Raw genomic sequence first — 24,251 nt, forward strand, 5'->3', positions numbered from 1 at the left:
CTCCTTATGCGGTTATTTACTTTCATTGTGCCAACCGAAATCCTCTCCACTTCTACATTCTCGTCACCTCTGGTCAGCCATTCAGATAAGAAATACTTGTCAAAATAGACAATGCTATTCTCTTTGAAAGCAAAGTGATCTTCCATAAACGAGGAGAACGTTTCGTTGGCATGTCCAAACAACGCAGCGGGTCACCGCTGCGTTGTTTGGACATGCGAGCCTCAGCAATCATCGAGATGTGAAGCCAAGGCGTACCTTCTGGCCTCGCTTGGCCTTCGCCCACTGAAATACATGCTTTTGCTGCACAGGGAGGGGCAGCGCGTTTAGTGCTGGCCCGCCGGTAATGCACTGCTTGCTGAAGAGGAATCCTACTTGAGCCAGCGATGCTCGCGTCGGTTATTAGGTAAGTTTAACGTCAGGTGATGGGAATAAAAATATATCGGAATAGTTTTACGTTATAGGGCCCCCCGTGCGAAAGTATCTTTAGTTCGAATTAATTTATGCGACACAGGAGAGCAAGTATTCCTATCCCTCACTTCACTGCTTGAAAGCACTGAAAAGCGTCTTAGCAACACAAAGCTGCCGGGCAGCGATGGGAAGTTTTAACAACCAACCCTTAATGTCCCTCCAAGCACAAGAAGGACGAACCGTGTTTTCCTCTGCCCGCTCAAAGAAAAAAAGAATTACTTCCAAATCCATGAAAAGCATTCGCCGCATAACAGCTGGAAGTTTTTTATTTCACAGGATCAGTTAGACCTCTGCTAATAAAACCTCTGAGTCGGGCAACAGCCCCAAAATTTCTGGAGCAGTCAGCAATGAATGGCTGTTCAATAATTCATTCACCACCACTTGAGTTTTTATAATCATTGGGAAGACACCGGCACAAAGCGCAATGAATGCCACCAATCTTACTTTGCGTAACCTTCCGTCACCAAATCGGATAATTGGCAGTTAGAATCTTCAGCAAAAACGGTGTTTTTTTGTTTTCTTTATTCGCTAAACGCCTTGACAGTCACACCATTTCAAATAAAGCCTCCGTCTTCACTTGCACGTGGGACCAAGTACGGGTGGTGATAGCTTCAGAGTACACGCGCAGCCCCCGTCGCAGTTTTCTAGAACGCGGGAGCGGTGGACGCAGCCGTGCGTTTTGCGCCGTTGACCGTAGCCCACTAGTTCGAGTCAACTAGCTTTGGGCATACGATGCCAGATACACAATGTAATGGCACCGCACAGGGCAACTGGCTTCGCAATGCAATGCGTCTTCGTCTTGCCGCATCCCCGCGTTGGGCCAGGCGAGCCTCAGCAGTCATCGAGATGTGAAGCCAAGGCGTACCTTCTGGCCTCGCTTGGCCTTCGCCCACTGAAATACATGCTTTTGCTGCACAGGGAGGGGCAGCGCGTTTAGTGCTGGCCCACCGGTAATGCACTGCTTGCTGAAGAGGAATCCTACTTGAGCCAGCGACCTCCACTTCACGGCGCAGACGTGCGCCGCTAAAGAACGCCCCCGTGCCCTAAATAAGTGCGCGGGGGATCGTACAACCATCCCCTGTCATTTACAAACATATAGGAGACGTACACTTCAGTTTGTTCGTCGAAAAACAGTGTGATGTTGACGAAATTTTTCGCCGCATAACACTCAACGGGACACTAAAGACAAGGACTGAAGCCCTGTAGATGTACGTATATTTATTTAAAAATTGCGCTGTCTTTTTTTCTAGGTGGAACCGTGTTTCTTGTCAGCAATCAAACCAGCAAAAAGGCTTCTTACTTTGCATTGATGTGACTTGACGTGTTGAAATTGTGTTTCCGTTTGTGTTGAATCACAAGACAGGGAAATTGTCTTGCTTCCTGAACTCCCAATATCGCCTTCTCAGCACATTCACGAGAGCTAGCATGCCTATCTAGATGTGGTACCGTCATTCTTTTCTAGTTTTTGAGCAGTATCTGTCTCACCAAGGCAACGTTTACGGTAAGATCGAGCTGTTCGCAATTGCAGAAACGTGGACAATGCCAATCGAGCGTAATCCTTATATTTAGCGTCCTTCGAATGATGTGAAAGTGACAGGGCGATCATGGGTTATTTGATGACGCAGAGGGTGGCTCTGTGCGGGTGGCCTCCGCGCTCCTGGTTACTCGCGCAGCAAGAAACGCGGCATTTCCACTGGCCGTATCATCATCTTAACGCTGGGATAGGAGTGGTAGTGGAGCGGGACCGAGGAGCCTCGCAGACTCCACTCGATTCCGTCGGCGAAGCTCTCGTGCGGCCCGTTCAGGTTGAGGCCGTTCAGGTTGGCCGAGTGGCAGCTGTTGTACCACCAGGCACCCCGGAAAGTCGAGGCACAGTTCTGGGGCCACAGATCGTTGTCCCGGTCGTGCGTGGAGAAGTTCTGGCCGTTCGATGTCGCCATGGAGTCCCAACCTGCGGACAACAGCGGGAGAGATCAGGGGCTAAATTCAGGAATCTTTTCGTTCGTAATCAGTGCGCCTAATTTTGCCATTGACCGGTCGACTTCACTAAGCATTGGTCCTACATCACAAATGCCTGCCATTTGCTGTTACGAAAAATTATATCATAGAGATATTCTTGTGAATAAGGATCAAGACCAGCGAAACAAGATAGCTGTGAGCAAATGGAACGTTATTTTTAGAGAAGCTGAAAAGAAAAGCTAGAAAAATAAATCTGTTTTTGCCTTCAAAGTACTCTATACGGTCGTTCCTTTTGCGTAAATTTGCAGTATCTATATTATTTGTTACGAACTAAATGCTAGTTACGAACAGTGGCAACCTTGATGTTAAGCAGCAAGACAAGCTAGTTTTGAGAACAGTGAAGGTTTTTGTGAGAGAACTTCCAAGAACGCAGAAAATAGACATGTCTCTTTTTTTTTTGTCCTCAAGAGACTTTTGACGCTATCCCTGTAGGGTAAGCTTACCGTATGATACATATTTTTTTTACAAACTAAATGCTGCTTACTGGTATTGGGAGCCTTGACCTAAGAAAATTGACCATCACTCTCCGAATCTATAGCCTCATTATCTTCGTCACGGCGGTGATCAGGATTTATTTTTCCCCCTTCGGCTCTTCCCCTATTTCTTCCTCAACGTTGAGATCATGGCCGAAATGCACTGATTACGGTGAACCCCACAACTTTTAACAATTACAATGTTCTCTCAGATATATAGATGAAGCCGTCGTAATTTTATTTGCCGGGCGAATTTCGTGTCATTGTGCGAACTCTAAAAGTTAGCGAACGGTTTCGCCTTCTTTAACAAATATTGTCTGCTCAGCTCCCTCAACGCATGCGTTGTTCGCACTATAACGATATGATCAGCGCGTATTACAGTGCAAAATCAACGTTTAGGAAAGCTTTGTTGAAAACCACCAAGTATAAGTAAGGCTTCCGGTTTCTCTTTCTTCTCTCTCTCACCTTCAGGTCCGGAGAACTTTCCGAGGTGTAATCTGTAAAGATTACTCTCAGGTTCCACCCGAACGCTATCGTAGTCGACCGATGCACTGTCGTCCGTGCTGTTGCTCAGGACAACACGGAGAACCATGGTCTGGTCGCTCGACGTCAGCGCATTAAGCGCGTCGTTGCCTGTGAAAAATAGGAGTAAACGTAAAAGCTTGGTGGCCAAATAGTATGTGGTCAGACGAATGTACGCGCATTTCACTCAAACGGCGTGATCCGCGTGACGTATGTTCCACACCAGTGGTCTAAATACTCTTTTGTCGTTTCTTCGTTCAGCGCTGAACACTGTACAAAATGTGGCACCTGTACGGAAGGACCTAGGTGCGCAAGTAGACGCTCCATGGCCTCCCGAATCTCAGCTGCAAGTGAAGAGCCAAAACTGGCCCTGTCAGCCAGTAACACCGCTTCGTTCTGTAATCTTTGCGCCACTAACAACGCACGTGAGCAGGCTTTCCCATTCATCTGGCTTGCCTTGATCAAGAGGGACGAGCTCCCGCTAAATACTGCTCTTGAAGCTCAAAGACGCGTTTTGAAAGTTTGGCCATGTTGCGGCAAAGTATGAACATATTGCGGCAAATGTGGTGGCACCGAAACGCGTTCTGACACCTTATTAACGCGACGCATATTTTGCCTCATTCTTGTCACTTCGCGGTACGTGTCTTGCCTCAATTTAAGAAAAACGAAACGATGTTTGACCGATGTGGGAATCGAACCTCTGCCACCGAGCACAGAAGCCGGGTGATCTAACCATTATGCCTGACACCATGCACGCTTATCTCGTTCCAAAGCCAGCCAGCTCTTTGAAACACTCGGCGCGCGCCCCATCCCGTGTCCCTTTGCCCTTTTCTTTATTTGTGACAATTCGTGCTCTGAGGCATTGGGTCAGACTGCACTATCAACGGAACAAACCAACCTAGCCTGGTACTTCCTTCGTAGCAGCTTACCCTGGAAACTCTGCGACAGTGTACCGACTTCATCAACGGCCAAGTTAATGAAGCTTTGACATTTCTTCGCTCAAGTACAAATGCCATCGTCGTTTTATTATACACCAAATGAAATAGCCAATTGTATGTACGATTGTATACCACGCAGTCGCTGAGAATGTCGCAGTGTGTGTTTATCTCGCTTACGCTAGTCGACTGCCAACGTAGAACCCAACAGTCGCCATGTCGTAGGCCCACGTCACACGTCCTCCGTAGAAATCATGCCAAGTGGTAGTCATCACGCTGTTGTCGTCACACACACGTACGCTTACGATCCACACCCAAAACTATTCGATTTGAACGAACACACTGGTCCATAGGGCATTGTTTTGCGGAACCCCAAACAATGCTGGATAGCCGGGTGCCTGTAAAATGCTTCGCATGTAATAGATTACCATAGTGCGTGGGATCTGCACAATTGTTTTCTTTACAACTGTAGCCTGGTGTCCGCCATCTTGGTTACGTCAGACGACATGTATATTGAAGCGCACTTCCGGACTTTGCATTGCCTCTGTTCTCTTCTACGTAGAACATTCTGCTTTTGTGATGGCCGCTCTACCTAGTCTGGTGTCGCAGCTATATCGTCACCGTGCATTGCTAGTGCATGCGGTCAATCGTGGCAAAAATTACCATTGGATCAACTGTTGCGCTGGCAGCAAGGAAGTACTATGCGCCAGAATATTCACTTCCGATGCATTCTCTTACCAATCCAGTACTCCTCAGATGGATCACCGAAGCCTCGAGCGTATTCGGTCCAGTTGCGGTAGAAGTGGTACACTCTGTTGCCGAACTGGCCTCGCCTCTGAATGACCTGCAAATAGGAAAGCCACAAGCCGTCTTGCACTTGCTTCACATTAAGGAATACTGTGCGCTTTAATTAATGTTCTCGTCACGCATCAAAGGTCAACATAATCCTCGGGTGCAGTCTAGTTTCCCAGGACCGTGGTATGTGTCATCCCTTGCCAGGGATGCTAGAACGCGCATAGAGAGAAATAGAGAATTGGATGTAAATAAGCAAAGGAAAGACAAGTAAGTTAAACCGAGAATATGTGCTGTAAGCTATCCTGTAAAAGAAAAAAGGGTAAAACTGGATAACCAGTACGTTAACCTATTTTCATAAATAAGCAGAACTAGCTTCATAGTATCAAGAGGCACCAGGCTGGGCGGCTTTAAATCCGTTTATCTCCATTATTTAGTAGATACAAAATTGTGGCACAGACCGCAACACTAGGACACCATAACCGACAGTGATTCTGCGACAGTCTGATGAAAAGTAATCAGCAGCAACCAGCAGCAGACTTGAGCCCGTTCCCTCGTTATACGTGCTAAACAGCTCCCGCCATTTCATTTTTTTTTTTTGAGACTTTCAGGTCATTACTCTATGCGCCAAGCAATGCTTCTTCTCCTCCTCCTACTCCATTGATGGGAGGAGAGTGAGCTATGCGCGCATAAACGCTGCTATGGAAAGCAGTTTCTTCGATGATGAAGGCAAGGCTCCTTGTCGAAACATCGAGGGGGGTGAATGGGGGGGGGGGGGGCAAGGATGGCACTAGTAGCTGTAGCATGCTGGGAGATCCGGTAACGGAGATGAAGCTCTCCAGCCTATATAAGAAATCTCGATCTGTAGCTTCACAAGTGGAAGGCGCAAGTGTTTACGTTCGTATATAAGTTTACAAACAAGCACGCTTAAAGAAGAATAGATACCACAACCATAAGCCCGCTCTTTTGAGGCCCCATTCCAGCCCGCAAGTGCTTTCCGTTAAGGGTAAAACTGCAGAGACACGAATCGCCTGCTGCGAAGCATGCTGGTGACTCACCGTCCAGCCACCACCATCAGTGTCCATGTCGCAGTAGACGCTCTGTCCGGAAGGACCGGCACCCTTGTGGAACACTGTGTACACTCCGCTCGAGCGCTGTCCAGCACCCAGAAGGTCAGTGCAGTGCCGAGGGAGAATTGTGGCTGCACAAATAGTTGCCATAAAGAGATAAAAAAATAACAAGGGCTGCTCACATTCGCAAAAACTTGCGCGAGGACCGCAGCAGCTATCTCCAGTTCATTTGAAAAAAAAAAAGTGTGCACACTTGGAAATTCCGGAGACGAAGTGTGACGTCACGAATACGTTCATTCGAAATTCCACCGCCCTTGTGCTGTCTCACTAAAGATAAGATAACATTAATCAAGGATGTATACGTAGGAAACTCGGCGGGAAATTTTCCGCCATCTCAAAAATAAAGGGTTTGGTAATGCATCGATAAAAACGGTTGCGTTACTAAGGGGATGATAAGGACTATAGAAGCCACAATTCTAATTACATATGCAAGCACCAGCGCAAATTCTTTCTTTGGCGTCATCATTACAGCGTAAGAAGGTAATTAAGCCCTCTCTATGGGCCTAGCACCAGGGTCCGATGCGATGGCTAAAGCGAAACGACAATATGGCAAGAGTACACAGAAAAGCCTCCCGTTTTGTCCCGCTGCATTCACTGCGTCACTTATCTTTTAACCTTACGCCAGTAGGCTAGCCTATTCAAAATTTTGATTTACAAGCAACACGTGGTTTCGGCGGTTAGCATTCGCATTTCACTACGTGAAAACGTTCAAGTAGTTGGTGCTCGGTGATACAGCATCCTCCCTTTTGTCCACGTCTCCGTCCGAGCATAAAACGAATGTCCACCAGGTTTTAATAAGTCGCAACTGATCATTTCTTCTGACGAGGTGTCCAAAGCTGAGTCGTATACAGAATAACAGGTTCTTGGAAAATGCACTGCTTTTCACACTAAATGTGCCCCATTCATGGCGTCCGCGCAGCCTTCCTCTCCTAAGCACCTTCGTCACTCGTGATGACTTTGTAGTCATTCGTCTGTACCAGACGCCTTGACTGCATGGGCAGCCATAACAAGAGCCAATGGGTGAGAAAAAAAAACGCGTTCACGTTGAGATCACTACATAACGCGAGCATAACCTACCACCTCCCTAAACTCCCTAAATCGCTAGCACCGTGTTCTATAAACGACTACATTCTGCAAATCAACTAATGCAAGGTCTTCCCCAACTCGCTCACGCACGCAGCAGGTTACTCCAAGCACCCAAAACAGGGCGGGCATCGCACTCACTCAAAATACTCTCAAGTTATTTGGGATTAGCATAGATTTTATTCAAGAAAATAAGTAATCGCAGAGAAGATTACAAGTCACCGAAGCGTTCAGACATATTAGCTTATACTGCACTTGGCCCCAGAGCATCACGGGGTAGAGGGGCATCCCTACATCTGGCATAACTAAAAATCATCGGCGGCGACAGAAACAAGCAGGTTACTCTTGAGGCTGGCCAGTATCTCGGTCAGCTCGCGTGCCCGCTGTTCGGCTTGCTCGATGGACGGCCGGACGTCGGTCACCGCGAGCGCAGCCGCCCCTGCTGCCATGGCAACCACGTACAGAATGGCGACGCCTACCAGCATGGTCAGCCGCCTGCGGAGATTCCCAGCAGTCATGTTGTGCCTGGAAAATGTAGAGGGACAGTATTGCCTTCAATGAAGGGCTCTATCTCGATTACAAACACTACGACTTCGTTCAACATTTCTATATTTCTTCATCATCATTATTTCATTCAGCAAATTCACCTGTACGTTATCTCTTGTTCAAGTGAAACATTTGGCTGATCCCAGGCACTGTGTGCAATGTAGGTACGCTCCCGTATCTGAACTATTTCGCGCTTCTTCGATAAAAAGAAAGAATTATAAACTCCGATTGTGGGATCGGACACAACGTTTAACGCATCACAGTCTTCTGTGTTCATACACGTGTTTGCTTGTAAGTTTCACAGAGGCAGTAAGCACGAACGCTATACGCTGAAAGTTCCTGGTCAGTGGTAATGGGAACGCAACCTTCGCACTGCCAAACTGAGCCGACTATAAGGGGAACGTGGGAAAGCGATCACTTGGCTTTCGTTGCAATTCAATGCCCTAGCTGACGACGCACCGGACGTGTCTACACGATAAACGCCCCCTCATCTAAAAACAGGAACCCAAAACACGTCTCAGAAACGCTCGAACACACTGGCTGCTACTGAAACGGATCAAAACAGACGTTGCTACAGAGACGAGCTAGCTAAACCTGCTTGAGCTGAAGCAATTGCTGAGAACAATCTTTCAAAAGCTACTTCACTGGAGTCAGCACCCAAACGAACGAGGAGACCTGGGAGAACACAGGACTTTTGTACACATAGAAGTAACAAAAATAAACGTATAAAAAAGATAAACTAACAAGTTCCGAACGTCAGTCTGAAAGCTGGCAAGAGGGTAAGAAAACCGCTCAATCGACAGGAAACTGTTAACTAAATTGTCTTATTTCCTTTTTCAGAGAGCACTGCCTTATTTTATTTTATTTTTTATTGCGACTGCATTCATACAGACACTCCAGGCGAATTTTCGCAGCTGTGGCTGGCCATGACGTTGGTGTGATGGTGTGTATAGATGTTTCGGTATGCTAGGTTGATGCAAAATTGCTCATCCATCACATAGTTGCCGTGATCGCGTTTCATGGTCTTGACTGCTATATTAATCGGAATTTTGGCTATTGCAGCGCCCGAAGAATGCTTATAAAACATCACATTCACAGTGTATACCTTTAATCGCAAGTTATTAAATATATTGCAAAACAATGTTAAAGTTCATGAACTGAAAGCCGTGTAAGTTCACTGATACCGGCGCCAGTGCTCTTTATGGTATGCTGACAGTTTCCCGTCCTTCTCATCTCGTGCAGCGTCGGGGTGCAATGCCTGCAACTCCACTTAACTTCAGCGCTCGTGACGCCAGCGTTCTGGGACGCCTGCTAGCTGCCAGGGCGCTGTTTCTTTACTCGACAGGAGTTGCCTTGCGCGCTGCTTTCTCGCCGACATGTCGCACATGCTCATAGTAGCTACACCGTCGGAAGAGTTCAAACACAGAGCCGGGCAAATATGCTTTGCAGTTGTATCATGATACAATACAAGATACTCGGGCAACATGTATTTGAGATTGAGATACAAGATACTACCGCAATTATATTGCATCCGATACGATACTTTCCATTTGTATTGATACTTCGATGCATTCGCAAATTTCTCATTATACATCTATATAATGTAGCAGCAAACGCGCATACACAAAAATGTTTGCGTGGAAAGTTTTTTTTTAGATCCGACCAACCTCGTTTCAATTGAATCAAATGACTGTTATAGTATCTCAACATTTTAGCCTTTCTCGGTCAAATTGTAATATTTTCGTTTTGAAACAATTTATTGTGGTTGCTTTAGCTGCTTAACATAAAAGCTATTTATACTCTGCGCTGTAAGCTGTTTTTGCTTGTCGATCTTGTAATCGATGGGAGTCGCTGCTCTGCTTGCCCACCAGCTAGCGGGTCGCCATCTAATTACAAGAACATCAATAAGAAGCCTCTGCCCGGTGGCGCAAATATGGCTGTGTACTTTTTTTTTTAGATTGTCCGTGAACGTATTGCCGTTTACGCACTCTTTGGCACCGATGCAACTAAAAACAAGAATATCAAGAAAACAAAGGGTCGGCTGAGCGCAGACGCTCGCGTGCTTGTTTTTATCGAGATGTAGTGAGCGCCAACACGTGACTGCTCCACCAATAGGGACGCGCAGACCTTAACGCCTTTCCTCGCTGGAGGGCTCTGGCGGAAAGATAAAAGAACGACACTGCCTTTAGTTTTATTCAGGTGACTTAGTGACAGCAGTATAAGCTTGAGGAGCGGAGTTCAGCGAATGTCTCTTGTTTCGAACGGTGATTTTTGCGACAGCCAGTATCTTGTATCTTAGGGTACTCCATACATCCTTTTATGTATCGGAAATACAGGTACTGATACACGGCATGCCAGACGTATCATGATAGAGATAGATGATACCCAAACAGTATCTAAGATACGCAAAACCTTGCCGTCGCTGTCAGCGCTTCGGCCTTCGGGTATCACTGCAATTATTTATTTTCGTTTCAAAATGAAAGAATGAAATAAATGCAGGAATGAATTGTACAATCGAACGAGACAGCGTTCTGTGACCGCGATAGATACACGTTATATACACCTAGTTACAATCATAGCACGCTCGTAAATTTAGCGTCCCAAAACAACGCAACAGCTACAACCATAGAGACACCGCAGCGGAGGGCTCCGAAACAGCTTTACCCACATGGATTGCATTTATATGCACCCAAACCTCTGTACGGGAGCGTTCTCGCACGCAGCCTCCGCGGAAGTACGACAGCTTATGAAAGTCGTCACGTGCAGCTCCGCTGCAAAATGCCATAGCTTTAGCACCACGCATCTCAGTTCATCAAGTTGAGCGGGGCATTCATTTCATACTGGAGGCGATCAGTTATTATGTACCCTAAGAGATAACTTGCACAAAGATTTAATATCTGCGGCAGAGAGAGAGATATGCAAATGAGAGAAAGGCAGGGAGGTTAACCAGACTTAAAACCTCCGGTTTGCTACCCTGCACTAGGGGAAGGGAAAGGGGAAGTAAAGACGGAAAGAAGAGCGTGACAAAAATAAAAGCGTGAGAAAAAAAATATGAAAAGGGATGAAATGGGGTCATTATAGTCTTTCTAATAGGCCACTGTCACGTAGAAAAGTCAACAAAGCCTTGACCGACTTTTGCTGCGACGACAGTTCACGTCGGCATTCCAAAGCTGACTGTTCTGAAAGTGGCCTGTCGTCAAGGCGTGCCAACGTGGTCGCTAGTGACAGCCGGTGCGCGCTGTACTGAGGACAGTGGCAGAGCACGTGTTCGATGGTCTCCTCGCCGCCGCAGTGTCTGCAAGCCGCGCTGTCGTCCATACCGACTCGGAAGGCGAAGGATCTTGTGTAGGCGACACCAAGCCACAGTCGGCAAAGTACTGCTGTTTCTAGTCGAGAGAGTCCAGATGGGGGTCGAAGTCGAAGGGATGGGTCCAGTCGGTGTAGACGTGTATGTTTTAAGCTTGGTGTGCGGCAGGTGAACGCTACGCAAACGATCTTTTCGTAAGCGTCCGACAAATGCACAAGATAACTTTTTTTTATAAAAAATAGCTCGGCTACCGACACTACATAACTGCCACTTGTCACATCCATTCGTCATTCAAAAGTGAGTTGAACTTAAATAAGTTCTTAGTACAAATGTGGTATCAGTGAGTTGGTGACGGTAAAAAGTGGATGGCGTCTGGCCTACAAACAGACAACGAAGTACTCGTACTGGTACTGGTAATGCTATTCAGAAATGGCGCTTCTTCTTAATATTTAACGTATGCAGCTTACTTGGTGTTTTATCTATATTTGACTGGTGAGAAACTTATATTATGTAAATGTATGCACAATGCGTTATATTATATGTAGTTTTTACATTATTTCTTGGTCCCACTAATTCCTCTGTGTCGATACTATCTTCTTTTTTTCCAATCATGTCTCTCTTTTTTATAAACTGTATTAACATATAGGTCACCCAATCTTATCGATAATGTAGCACATCAGTAAAGCAGTGGCGTTGTACAAGAAAACTGTCTATCTTGTATTTCCCCTCCCTAATGATACAGCGTATTTGGGGCGCTATAGCGTAAAGCTATTCCAAACTTTTCTATTCCAATTTTGCAATCAGCCCTCCACGATCGGTAAAAAAATTCCGTGCCACCCCCACTTCAACTGTCTGTCACGCGATACCATGAAAACCGTGATAACACCTTATATGTTATGATGTATGCAGACTAATGACTAATTATACATGGTTCGACCAAACGAAAGATAAATAATTATTTCTGATTCACCATTTTTTTACCATTAGCCTTCTGCTATTGGTCAAAGGGTTTTGGGCAGCGCTCACTTTGCCTGTCGTTCACGCGACGTCACGACATCGCAAAAGCTCACCGCGTGATAGTGACCCGGGGCCATAAAATGTAAAACTATTCCAATGTTTTTATTCCAATCTCCTGACGACAAATCTGCGTAACCGCTGCGCAGGCATCGGGCGGTGACCCGCAGGGTTGTCTGATGAGACCAATCAAACGCTCTCCTCATTTATAGGGGTCACTTTTATTTGCTTTAAAAACGAATAACATTGCCTAGCCTGAGCTGCTTGTCTTAGCTAATTGGCTGCCAAGAGGCGAGGAGCACGCTCAAGGGGAGAGGGATTCGATGGGGCCGAGCCAGTGCACTGAAAATCGATAACCGGATGAAGAGGGTGGTGCCGGCGTCCCCGATTGGTCCGCTTTCCCTTACTTAGCTTGCGGTGGCTGGTCAAAAATTGCGGCGGCATGCTACGGAAATTTAAGAGTGCTGTTAAAACGAATCCTCAGCAAAAAAGTGTTGGCAGAGCGAGGTCGTAAACGTGGCGAAAGTGCTCGAAAACATTACATGGCCACGTGAAAGCTTTATCGCACGCAAATAAACCAATGGTCTCCGGCAGGTGCGAGTAGCCAGTGCTTGAGCGATCGGCGGCAGCCACTAATTATTCCTTTCGGAACGAGGCAGCCTGCGGCTATTCAGAAAAAAAAGTTCATTTTTGTTCGGCGTATTAATGCATCTTCAACGCGTACACGTCACTTTGACGTGGTGAGTTTTCGCAGTTTTGTGACGTCGTGTGACAGGCAGGTGAAGTGGGTGCAGCCCTAAAACTTTTGACCAGTAGCCGAGGTCTAATTGTGAAAAGGTGTCGAATCAGAAATAACTATTTTTCTTTTGTTCCGTCCAATCATGCGTAATCACTGTGTACACGTCATATCAGATGGGGAGAAATCGCGGTTGTTGTGACGTCGCTTGACAGACAGGCGAAGTGGGGGGGGTCCAAAAAATTTTGACGAATCGCGGAGGGCTTATTGCAGAATTGGAATAGAAAAATCTGGATAAGCTTTACGTCATAGCGCCCGTGAACGCGTTAAAGTTGCATTAGTATGCCGAACTGAACTGATTTTTTTTCCGAATAGCCGGAGACTGCCCCCTTCCGAAATGAATAGAAGATGCCGCCTGCAGAACGCTCCGCGCTGGCTATTCGGAGGTGCCGGGGAGCAGGGATTTATTTGCGTTTAATACATTTTTTGCTTGGCGGTATAACGTTATCGAGCCGTTTCAGCACGTTTACTACATCACTCTGCCAACCCTTTCTTGCTGAGGATCAGTTCTGGCGGCATCTTTAACCATTCGTTGCGCGCCGCTGCGATTTTCGACCAGCCACTGCAAGCCACAAGTAAGGGGAAGCGGACCAATCGAAGACGCCGGCATCACCCTCTTCATCCAGTTATCTACTTTCACTGTGCTGGCTCGGCCGCATCAAAACCCTCTCCACTTGAGCGTGGTCATCGCCGCTTGTAAGCCGCTTCGTTAAGAAAATCTGCTCAATGTAGGCAACGTTATTCACTTTGAAAGCAAAAGACGTGACCACCTATAGATGAGGAGCGCGTTTGATTACGCTTTTCAAGCAACACTGCGGTTTACCGCCCGGTGCTTGCGTAGGTGGCTACCTAAGTTTTACGTCAGGAGATTGGAACAAAAACAGATTGCAGTAGGTCCGTCTTTGTTTCGGAAAAAGATAGTTGACCGCTATTTCATTCCAATAATGTTTTGGCACATTTTAGTGCGGGCTACTTTTGTCACTACATACAGGTTAAGGAAAACAAAGTCTCATTGTTATTTTTCCAAGAATGTCGGGAAAATTTCGAGGCATGGCTATTTCCACGCATTCTTTTGTATTTTTTTTCCTATATTCCTTACAGCTAAAGTTATCGCGTCCTTGTTCGAACAATGAAATTTGTTATTGAGCAAGAACAAGAAGCTCGTTATTCCTAGAGCTCTCGTCCACCAGGCAGGTGTATGGATCACAGGGATAAATACATGCGATAGAGAGACAGACAAGGGCAAGCGTATTCAGCACAGTGTTCGGCCGACGGCTACAAGACGCCTCGCACGGCTGTGGATGCGGTTCAGAGCTGCCCACTACGTTCGCTCCTCGCTTTCAGAGAGGTACATAGTGAACGAATACCAGCGCGAACTACACGAGGACGAGACGAACAGGTGACCGACGCATGCGCCGTGTGCGTCGCCTCCCCGTCTCGTCCTCGTCAGTTTGCGATGGTAACCCTTCGCTATGGACCGGGACCCAAGCCCACCAGCAAGACACAACCAAGTATAGAGATACATTTCGCCTTTCACCTGTATTGAAGTTCTGAAAAGGGTGACAGGACGATGAGCGAGAAAGACAGGAATGCTAGCTAGTTATATAAAGCGCTGGCAACGCTGCGCTGGGGTCAGTGGATAAAGGAGAATAAAGCTGGTAAAAGAACCAACATGTCGGCTAACGGGCGAAAAAATAAATTATGCGAGCGCTTTGTGTACACTTCACCGCTTTCACCTGTACATAAGCTTCAACTCATATCTTGTTCCTGGCCGGCTCTCTTTCTCTCTCTCTCTCTCTCTCTCTCTCTCTCTCTCTCTCTCTCCGTCGCCTGGCCGAATAAACGCACGCGGTCCACCTCCATCGTCACAATGTGATTTTTAAGCATTTCTTCAAGTGCTCAGGATGTGCTGCTTTTGGGTGGAGGTTTATTATACAAATTTGTACAATAAAGACCCCGGGAAAAATGATAAGACCATCGTCTGACTGATTTGTTTGTTATGGCGTCAATTAGCAACAAATAAGTTGTGTCACCGCCTTGTGCACAATGTTGGTTTGTTGCATGAACGAAGGATGGCGGCGCGTGAAGTGAACATTTACAGCTATTTAACAGTTCGCTGTCGCACACAAGGGAATCATTTGGAATTCAAAGTAAGGCACACACAGAATGCAAATGTACAACTTGCCTCATAGTCCGAGATAGTGACTGTAGAAAACAGTCTTCTAGCGTTCGCAAACACCTTCAATAGAGAATTCACACATATTGACTTTCAATAAAGGTAAGAGAAAGAAACAGAGTTTGCACAATCTTCTGCTACGACACGAAAAACACGAGATATATCCAGAGTCAAATACACACGACAACAAACAATCGAACTTGAATAAACCGCAATAACGAACAAAACTAAAATATAAGGAAATAACGCAAATAATTATACACATGATTTAAGCAGGCTGATATGTAACACTTATTCCTTCAGAGATTTTCATCAGCGAACTTGAAAGTTTTTTGATGATAGCCCAGTGGACATAAAAGAAGCAACTTTTTTTTGCAATGCATCAACAGTGGCCATGAACTACTCGATGCGCAATTTAGTGCTAATTCGAAACCTATAGCTAAACGCATTTCTTAATGTGTAATTTGGCATGTAATACTCAGACTGGTTTGTATTTGTGAATTGTGATTACTTCTAGACAAGACGCCTCTCTTAACCGGTAATGTTGGCACTATCTCACACACTAGCTACGCGTACGGCTCTATGGCATATTGCTTAACGCTGAATGAAGAGCGCTCTTAGTGCAAATGATTCCTGCAATAACAACATATCTCATCGGACAGCTTGGTCAGGTCGTAGCATGGACATTAGTACAATAAATAAAATCGGCAGACTTCAATTTTGACTTACATGGCCTTAATTTTGAAAGCGAAGAATTTTACTTAACGTGTTATTCAAATAGCGCTTGTCGCGCAGTTTGGGAATTCCTGCCACCCTTAGGACATGCTGCTAAAAAAAAAAAAATTTTTTGCCTTTCTCAGACTTTCATCAAGCAAAACTTATCCTCACTGAACGAAGTTTTGTACATCATGATGGTAATCAGAATTGCTTCATAACGGAAGCCCTCACAGCCTGTAACAATTCCCGCAGTCTTCATGATCTCCGCGCCATGGTCCTAGTGCCGAATATGTATCACGCGTCTTAAAATCATCGCATCTTCCGGAAGCTTTCACTCCTAATAGAAACACTATATAGACACGGGTGAAAAATAGGGAAGTCGTAAGGACACCTACGATGCGCAGGGCGCTGGTTTGACGCTCTGTGCTGTGGCTCCGCGGTGCGAGTGTTGCGACCAGCGTCTTGCGTCGATGTCCGGGGTTTCTTTGGAGCGAATGTACTCCGCGTGCCCCGGTTTTAAAAGCTCACGGCGATGACGTCGAGAGACACACACCGCCGAATCTGGCGAACCACGCGTGCGCGTTGGGGTACAAACACGTTTTCTTGTCTCCGCGTGCCCGCTGAAAATTCCCGAACGCCGTAACTATCTAAAACAAACGATAAAAGCCCATCCTTTTCTTTCTATTTGCGTGCTGTAACGCCAGCACCAGGCGGCGCGCGTTTCAAAGGCGCCGCGCCGCGTTCTTCCGCGAGGAGGAAAGACCTACAGCGCCGAACTCATAAAGCGTGTAAACAGTGGCTCCCCCTGGGACCAGCCTCGCTGCGTACGCGTATGCAAAGCACCGGTTGCGAACTTGCTGAAGCCTCTCGATCTCCGGATAAATGCCGGTCGAAAGGACTCTCTGAGATAACGCTGTTTTCAGGTGCGGTCGCACTGAATAGTATACTGAGCGCTTATACCGACGGTAGCGATTCTGCAAGGCGAGAGAGACCCTCCGCCGAGATCCCGACAGAATTTACGGGGATAATACAGCGTTGCTGACACGGTCCCACTCATCTCCTTGGCTGTTAGCCGCGTAGCAGCCTTTTCCTTTTTCCTTTTTTTTTTTTTTTTTAATGCGGCGCTATGACTATTACACGCATCCAGGCACGGCTACGTCGTCCGCGTGCTCCGCTCCAACCATTCTCAAGGTCATCTCCCCCGTGCCGCCGGTCAAAGTTTGGCGGCAACAAGAAAACGTGAGGCCAGCGCTGAGCCACGGGGGCAAGGCACTGCTAACCAACTTTCTCCCTTTCGTTTGAACATCGCCCCTCGAATTCCTTTCTTTCAGCGCGTTACCGCCTGCTTGCCTCTGTAAAACGGTGCAGCGATGCGGATGCTACGGCGGCCGCCACCCAAGTGGAGCGCGAATTTGTCTCAAGCGATACTACCCGTTTGGCCGGCGCTTTTCGTTTTTTGTATATGTGGCTGTCCCCGGCTGGACTAGTGCACAAGCACAAACCACTGACGCTCCGACATAACTCGTAGACAGTTTACTTCTGTTTTTCTTCGTTTCCTCAATTGACCGTAGGCGCACCGAAGCGTCCACAATACCGCGCTCTTTTAGTGGTGGTAATAGTTTACTGGGTCTCTGTATTCCGACAAGCCAATGCGGGAGTGCCGATGGAGTAGATTTCCCACGCTGAAGGCCTAACTAATATCAGAATGGCCGGTAATCTCACAGAGACAATCGCCTCGAATTCAAAACGGTTGCGTCACCAAAGCCGCCTTGTGGTGGAAAACCGCTGTGGAAAGGATTAGTTCGGGGTTAGCAATTTCATGCTCGTTCACTACCGTGAGCCAGTGACCCCTTTAGTTTCATTCTCTTTCTTTCTTTCTTTTCAATTCTGAGAATGGCTTTTTTTTTTAGCTCAGACACAAGGGCAAAAAGTAAGATAAGACCAAAGTTGTAATCTCTCCGTGTCATCGCTCTAGACACTTTTGTAACCAGTCTATAATGAGCCTCTAACGCATCGGCGAACGGACGTGTTAAGGAGTCAGCGTTCGATTAGGCACGCCAAGGCAGCGAACATTTCAAGTGATAAGTTGGAGTCTGCGCATTTGTTCTTGTTTCTTTCTTTAATTTCCAGCGCGCGACGCTATCTGTCCCGAGAAAATGGCGCGAGCGCACTTGCTTCTACATCTGCGGATTCAGTCATCCATTTAGGTCGTAATTTAGAACTGTTCCGTGAATAACATAAAATATCAGTGGCATCCACGGTTGGGCGTGTTTGGGGAATGACCGTGACGAAGCACAGGGCCGAGCACGAGAAAAAAAAAGACACGCCATTGATTTATCTTCATGTTTTCTGTATTGTGACATGTTTGGTTTTGTGCATTTCAGGTGAATTCAATGCTCTTTTTTTTTTATGGGAGACGTTTCGTGCTCCTCTTGTTTTGTTTTTCGTCATTTCGTGATGCCTTGATTATTTGTTCCCCTGCGTGTGTAATGTCTGTGCCTTGTGACGTGCCTGCTTGTCCTAACGAACTTTAACCAAGGTTTTACAAGATACGGGCGCACTATAGAAAGACGCGACTTAACCCTCGCTGTCGGAACGTCTGCACAGCAAATCGCACAACTGTCTCGCATTTTTCTTTAGTTGCGCAGTTACTCAAGTTTAATCACTCAACGCTGCTAGTGTTCTATTTAGACAAGAAAAAAACTTGCACAGAAGAACTTATACTGCGTACTACGCTATGATCGGCTCAGCAGTATTAAAATGATTACGAATTAGGCAACAGTAATTATTTCCACGTCATAATATACAAAGCCCGCGAAGTACGAAACGAACCCCCCTGCGAGCACCCACTCGCAGCATGCTCTCTATGGTGTCACGTGTGAAAGAACCGCGCTTTTTTTAAACTAGTACGCTATTGTCAAGAAAGCGACAGGGTAGCGACAACTTCAGGTCCGTTATTCTGTTTGTCGCTATCACGAATGGCCGCGTCCGTTGCAATCTGCAGCGCAACCAAGATTAATCGCCGACGTGTAATTCGAAGCCAACGCCTGCGTCACTGCTTTGTCATTTTCTTACCGGCAACTCGATAGGTTATGTGAACGCTCTTCCATCGCGTGAGGCGCGTTTGAGAGCACTGCGATTGTGACGTCAAATCTTCACGTCTGTTTGTTTTTTTCTTTCTTTCGTATTTCGTGAAGACGCGTGGACGTTTCGCATGTTTCGTTGCACGTTTTGCCACTTTTCAAATTGGTATTTTTCCTTTAAGACTTCAGAAATATATAATAAAGTTCGCCTAATTACGCAACTAAACACAATGCAAAAGAGTCGGTGATTTGCTCCGACAGTCGCAAACAACGTGCTTTTAGTTAACCAAGTATTGTTAAAGCTTGGCTTAACTTAGCGGGGGCAGTCTGCATTTCTAATTTTTTTCATCGGACAGAAGTGTCCGGCATTATCTCGTTGGGTCAATCTCTCCTTGCTCAATCACGTCAACAAAAACGCATAAAACAGGCAAGGCAGCCTTATATTCTCTGCAGCGGTATTGTGTGAGCTATTGCATTTTCTCTAAATTGTGATGCCTTCTAACTAGCAACCGTCTCTCAGTGGGTAGTGTTTCTGCATCAGAAAGCTTTAGGCCAGCAATCAAGGGCTTTAAAAATTGCCATCTCGAAATACGCAATCTTTGGGATTTAGGCCGTCTTGACGCAATATAAAAAAAAAATCCCGTTTCTCTTACATGCTAATTTACAGAAAAAAAATCTAAGTATCTGCAAATTTCAACCAAGACCAAAAAAATCCGTTTTTCTGAACAAATTTGTGAAACTAGTGATTGAGTTTATTAATAAATTTATGAAGTTGAAACCGATAATTTATTTATTCCCACAGATAAGAAAGAAATAATTTATCACGCTATTGCAGAGCTCAACGCTACTTTATTTTTTATTTTTTTGCACCGAGCACATGCACAAGGAGTGCTCACAGAGTTCTGCAACTTACCAACAAAATTATAATGTCCACATGGGCATTGTGTGTCATACTTAAAGGGACACTAAAGTGAAAAATGATTTCTTCTGCATCAGTAAATTACAGTTCTACAACACGAAAAACACCACTCTTACAACGATAAGACGTTTGGTAAGCCAGAAAAAGCGCAAGAACGAAATACGGGTGGCGACGCCTACTTAAGTTCCCGCACCTGGGGGCTGTGACGTCTTGGATTTTGATGGCATCTTCTAGGGCCTACTAATTATATATAGCGGTACATATTGAATACATTGTGCTCTAAAGGAACCAAATATTAAACATGGCAAGTTTCGGGAACCTTTATTCAGCCAACGCGGCCCAAATGCCAAAACATACTTCGGCATCCCTGACGTCACGCTGACGTACCGGCGCTGGGGTTTCGGCGCGAAATTCAAATACTGATACTTAGACCTTCATTTTTTCATCTGATAATCAAACTATTTTTTTGAAATGACTGCCTGCAGGGTTTTCAAACAATGCTTCATTAGTCTAAACTGATTTATTGTTTCGCTTTAGTGTCCCTTTAAACAAAGTCGGTTGCTATTTCCCGTAACTCTGGAACATTTCTTCCCGAAAATGAAATATTTGCTTCAGAATCGACGCCATGGAGGAAACTAAAACTTGTTTCTTAGTCAACTTTTTCTTCTGTAATGATGAGCTCACACGTCCGTAAAAAAGACTAAATAGAGCAGTGGCGTGTTTGTTACGATGCAAGGAAGGTGCGGTGAGCCCTTAACGTTAAACATTACGCGAGTGTCGCTTCGAAAGGAGTATTCATAACCCTTGCACGTAGGCGCATCGGTACGTGGAAGATTGCCAACAAATTTGAAATAAATTGCGGCGCCACGCACCACACGGGAGCGGTCTCGTTAGTATTCGGTTAGTGGCTAAACTTGAAAGTTTAGCCACCACGATAAGGACAAGCAGGACAGCCTTGCCTGATGTTCCCATCTCGACCGCGGGCTTCGAGTGCCTGCCGCTTGAGTTTGCCTTGTCGTGCAATTTGAAAAAAATCAACGACGAGTAAACGCAGCAGCGCATGTGATAAGGGTTCGCGAGGCAGAGCAAAATAAACTTTCTTGCACGCTGGTTTCTGTGCATAATTGTTTGGTGCATTTTTATAGCCCTAGCATCGATATTGAGAGATTAATACTCACGGTGTGAATTTCAGCGTTAAAGAGGCTAAGGAAAGCTTAAAATGGGAAGCCTTGAAAGGGCGACGGACAACGTTGCGCTGAAAACTATTTCATTCCATATGCCAGGGTACGGCTGGCACACCAAAGGAACAAGTACATATGTACTAAGGCCTCGTTACCGACCACCACGCGTAGGGCATAATCTGAAAGTACACGTAATTCCCTGCAACTTAGAGTTGTTTAAAAAGTCCTTATTTCCAAAAACTATTGACACGTGCACTTGCCTATCTTTATCGGGCGACCACGTTTCACCGCCTAACAAATGTTATCGCACAGCGCAGGACGCGCCTGCATGTATCGGAAGTTTCTGGAATGTTATCGATGGTTCCATATCCGATGTCTGTCACCGAAATTTGTGTAATCTGATTGCATGTATACGTGACGCGAATAGTGTAGAACTTTGTGGAAGGCACGCGAGTCCCAGGGATTACTCTGGAGCATTCGACGACTGATGTATAAAAGCCGACGCGCTTGACTCGCTGATCAGATTTCCGACGATCGCCGACTGTGTTCGCCGCTCTCGTTGAGCATTGAGTGTAACCTGTTTTTTCTGGGTACAGGTTCGCCCAATAAAGTTAGTTTTGCCATTCACGGGTTTTCTTTTTTTTTTTTTTTTGCTGTGTCTAGTAGCCCGCTCTATGGGACCTTGCGCCCCGTAGCTCGCAGGACCTTTCATTAAAGTTATTCCATCCATCCATCAACCGTCACTACCACGTGACACTATTAATGAATGGAATGCTTGCCTGCTGGTGTTGTCAGTAAAGTGTCAAACTACGTCTTTTTTTTTTTTTGCCGTCTTGAAGTGAATCAAAATTCATGTATCTTTTTTATTATAGCATTGCCTGTGTATACCTTGTATGTTTTGAAACTACAATAACTATCGCTATTATATTTCTGTCTTTATTACACGTTATGTAATGATATGAAGAAATTTTCCATTTATGTTTCATGCTGTTTGTAACCTGCCCACTGTTATGCCTTCTTGGCGATGTAGCTTCTAAATAAATTAACAAATAGAAGATAATTTAATAATTCCAGTTCACTAGCATTGAAAAATTGTCGGTGTCCTCATTCGTCTGTTATCATTGAGAGAAGAAAAGTTAGCCGGGATTGGCAGAGGTATTGTGTTTCAAGGCATTTGGGAGCTATACCGGGTGTTTCGGCAAACACTTTCAGAAATATCTAAAAATTGTCTGTGGCAGACAGCGCAATTCTAGTCCATGAGCTAGTCTGCTCGATGAGGCGGGCATCACTTGCGCAAATAATTAAAATTCTTAACTGACTACTTAACAAAAATTGACTAGCTAAATGTTTAACTAACTACCTTATGGCCCGGCCCGTATTGCAATGTACACATTCTAGCCGGGAAGTTCGTAAGGTGGATCCACATGGAACGAATTCTCAGGATGACACCAGTTTAGAGATATTACTTCCCGAACTTTGAGGAGGAATGCATTGGCGTTCCAGTTACTTTCTTTTGTTTCAGTGCATAAAATGGCGCTTTGTTAAGAAAGTAAGTGAAACGACAGTGCATTCTTACCGTAAAGTTTAATGGCACATATCACGTAAATGGTTTCATCCTCACAATTCTTTTCATCAGCATATGACTTGCAGTGTGACCCGCTAGAATTTTTAAGTTGCAATATGTGTCATACGGTAATTAGTTTAAAACTTCATGAGTGACTTTTTGTTAATTAGTCGATCATGCATTTCAATTTTTTGCGCATGTCCGCCTCTTCGGGTAGACCAGCTCACAGGCTACAAATGTGCTACCTGCCAGAGGCAACTTCAAAAAATAATTTTTTTTAATGTTCGTTGAGGGTGTCAGTACGTCATTATGGCATAATATATCTAGAAACTCCGCAGCAATTTTTTTTCTTCTTTTTTGCAAAATGAGAGCAAGGTATCATTCAAGAAGATTGTTAGGCAAGGAGGCACAGTGTCATCGCAGTCATTCCCTGCACGTCGGTAAGAAATGTTAAAAATACTATATTTCAAGTTCGCAGATAACATTAATGAAAAGACTAGCGCAAATAACAGGGACACAGACGGGAGAAGCGACAGGACGAGCGCTAATTAGCGCTCGTTCTGCCGCTTCCTCCGTCTGTGTCCCTGTTATTTGCGCTAGTCTTTTGATTAATGATGTCACACCAACTAGCCCAGCTTTCCGCCTTGATCGCAGATAACATCGGGATGATAAGCGAAGCTGGAGACTAATTCAACCGACATTGTAGATGATGACCTCTTCAGTAAAGAAAGAAGTTGTGCTTCAGGAACACCAAGAATGTTTTTCTTGTCGTGAGCGGAGTGTTTGTAACTAGAAAATACGGAAATACAAGACGTGACCTTGAAGTTCCCCAGCTGGCACCCCGTGACGACATGAGACGTAGACAGCGTCTCCTTGGACCTTTGTTAATACATTATGGTCAAAGAACGAGCGCACATTGCATTCTAAAGCCTTTCCATAAGAAAATCTTTTCAAAAATAGGAACACACCGAACGCACCAGAATACATTAATATCAGTGATACCATACCAACAAGTACCGGGGCGACGACACGGCACAAGACTTAACAACGTAAACCTTGGTCTTATTGTGTCTCCACTGATAGCCAGAGCCTTTTCTAACTACTTGATGCAGGTCGAGTCCTAAAGAATAACTCTGTTGATCTATTTCATCCGTTTAACAACGACCTCTTGTTTCGCTTAGTCAGGCTTTTTTTTCTTCCCGAAAGTCAGCACCTCAAGCGGCTTTCGCCAATATTGCCTCTTCTGCACTGGTGCCTGAAATCTCAAAATCGCGGATGTCTCAATGTCTTATCTTGGCGCCTTATCTTAATGCGTTAATTATCTTAATGCCTTATCTTAATGTCTTCTTACGGACACACTGCTCGCCTTACGTCGGTGATCGAGCTTGCAAACCTCTTCAGACTCTCACTGACCCTCTTGAAGCCGTCGAGTGGTACTTATCTAGGCTGTATGCGCGCGGATCACGGGAATAAAGTCCGAAAAAACGATAAGAATGCCTCCTTGCGCATTTAACAGGTTTTCTGAG

The 24,251-nt window shown here is 45.5% G+C and overlaps 1 protein-coding gene across 1 annotated transcript; it reads right to left on the reverse strand.

Annotated features, from left to right (window-relative positions):
- Nucleotides 1-1,408: 1,408 nt before the first annotated feature.
- LOC126525099 (techylectin-5A-like) lies at nt 1,409-19,664 on the reverse strand. The gene is made up of 6 exons (XM_050173160.3): nt 16,374-19,664; nt 7,766-7,947; nt 6,268-6,410; nt 5,156-5,261; nt 3,426-3,593; nt 1,409-2,419 (listed from the first exon to the last, which is right to left on the reverse strand). The coding sequence occupies exons 2-6, from the start codon at nt 7,938-7,940 to the stop codon at nt 2,130-2,132; spliced, it is 882 nt and encodes a 293-aa protein (XP_050029117.2). The 5' UTR covers nt 7,941-7,947; nt 16,374-19,664; the 3' UTR covers nt 1,409-2,129.
- Nucleotides 19,665-24,251: the final 4,587 nt, after the last annotated feature.

The sequence above is a fragment of the Dermacentor andersoni genome, chromosome 3 (assembly GCF_023375885.2).
Source record: "Dermacentor andersoni chromosome 3, qqDerAnde1_hic_scaffold, whole genome shotgun sequence".
In the NCBI taxonomy this organism is placed as follows: Eukaryota; Metazoa; Arthropoda; class Arachnida; order Ixodida; family Ixodidae; genus Dermacentor; species Dermacentor andersoni.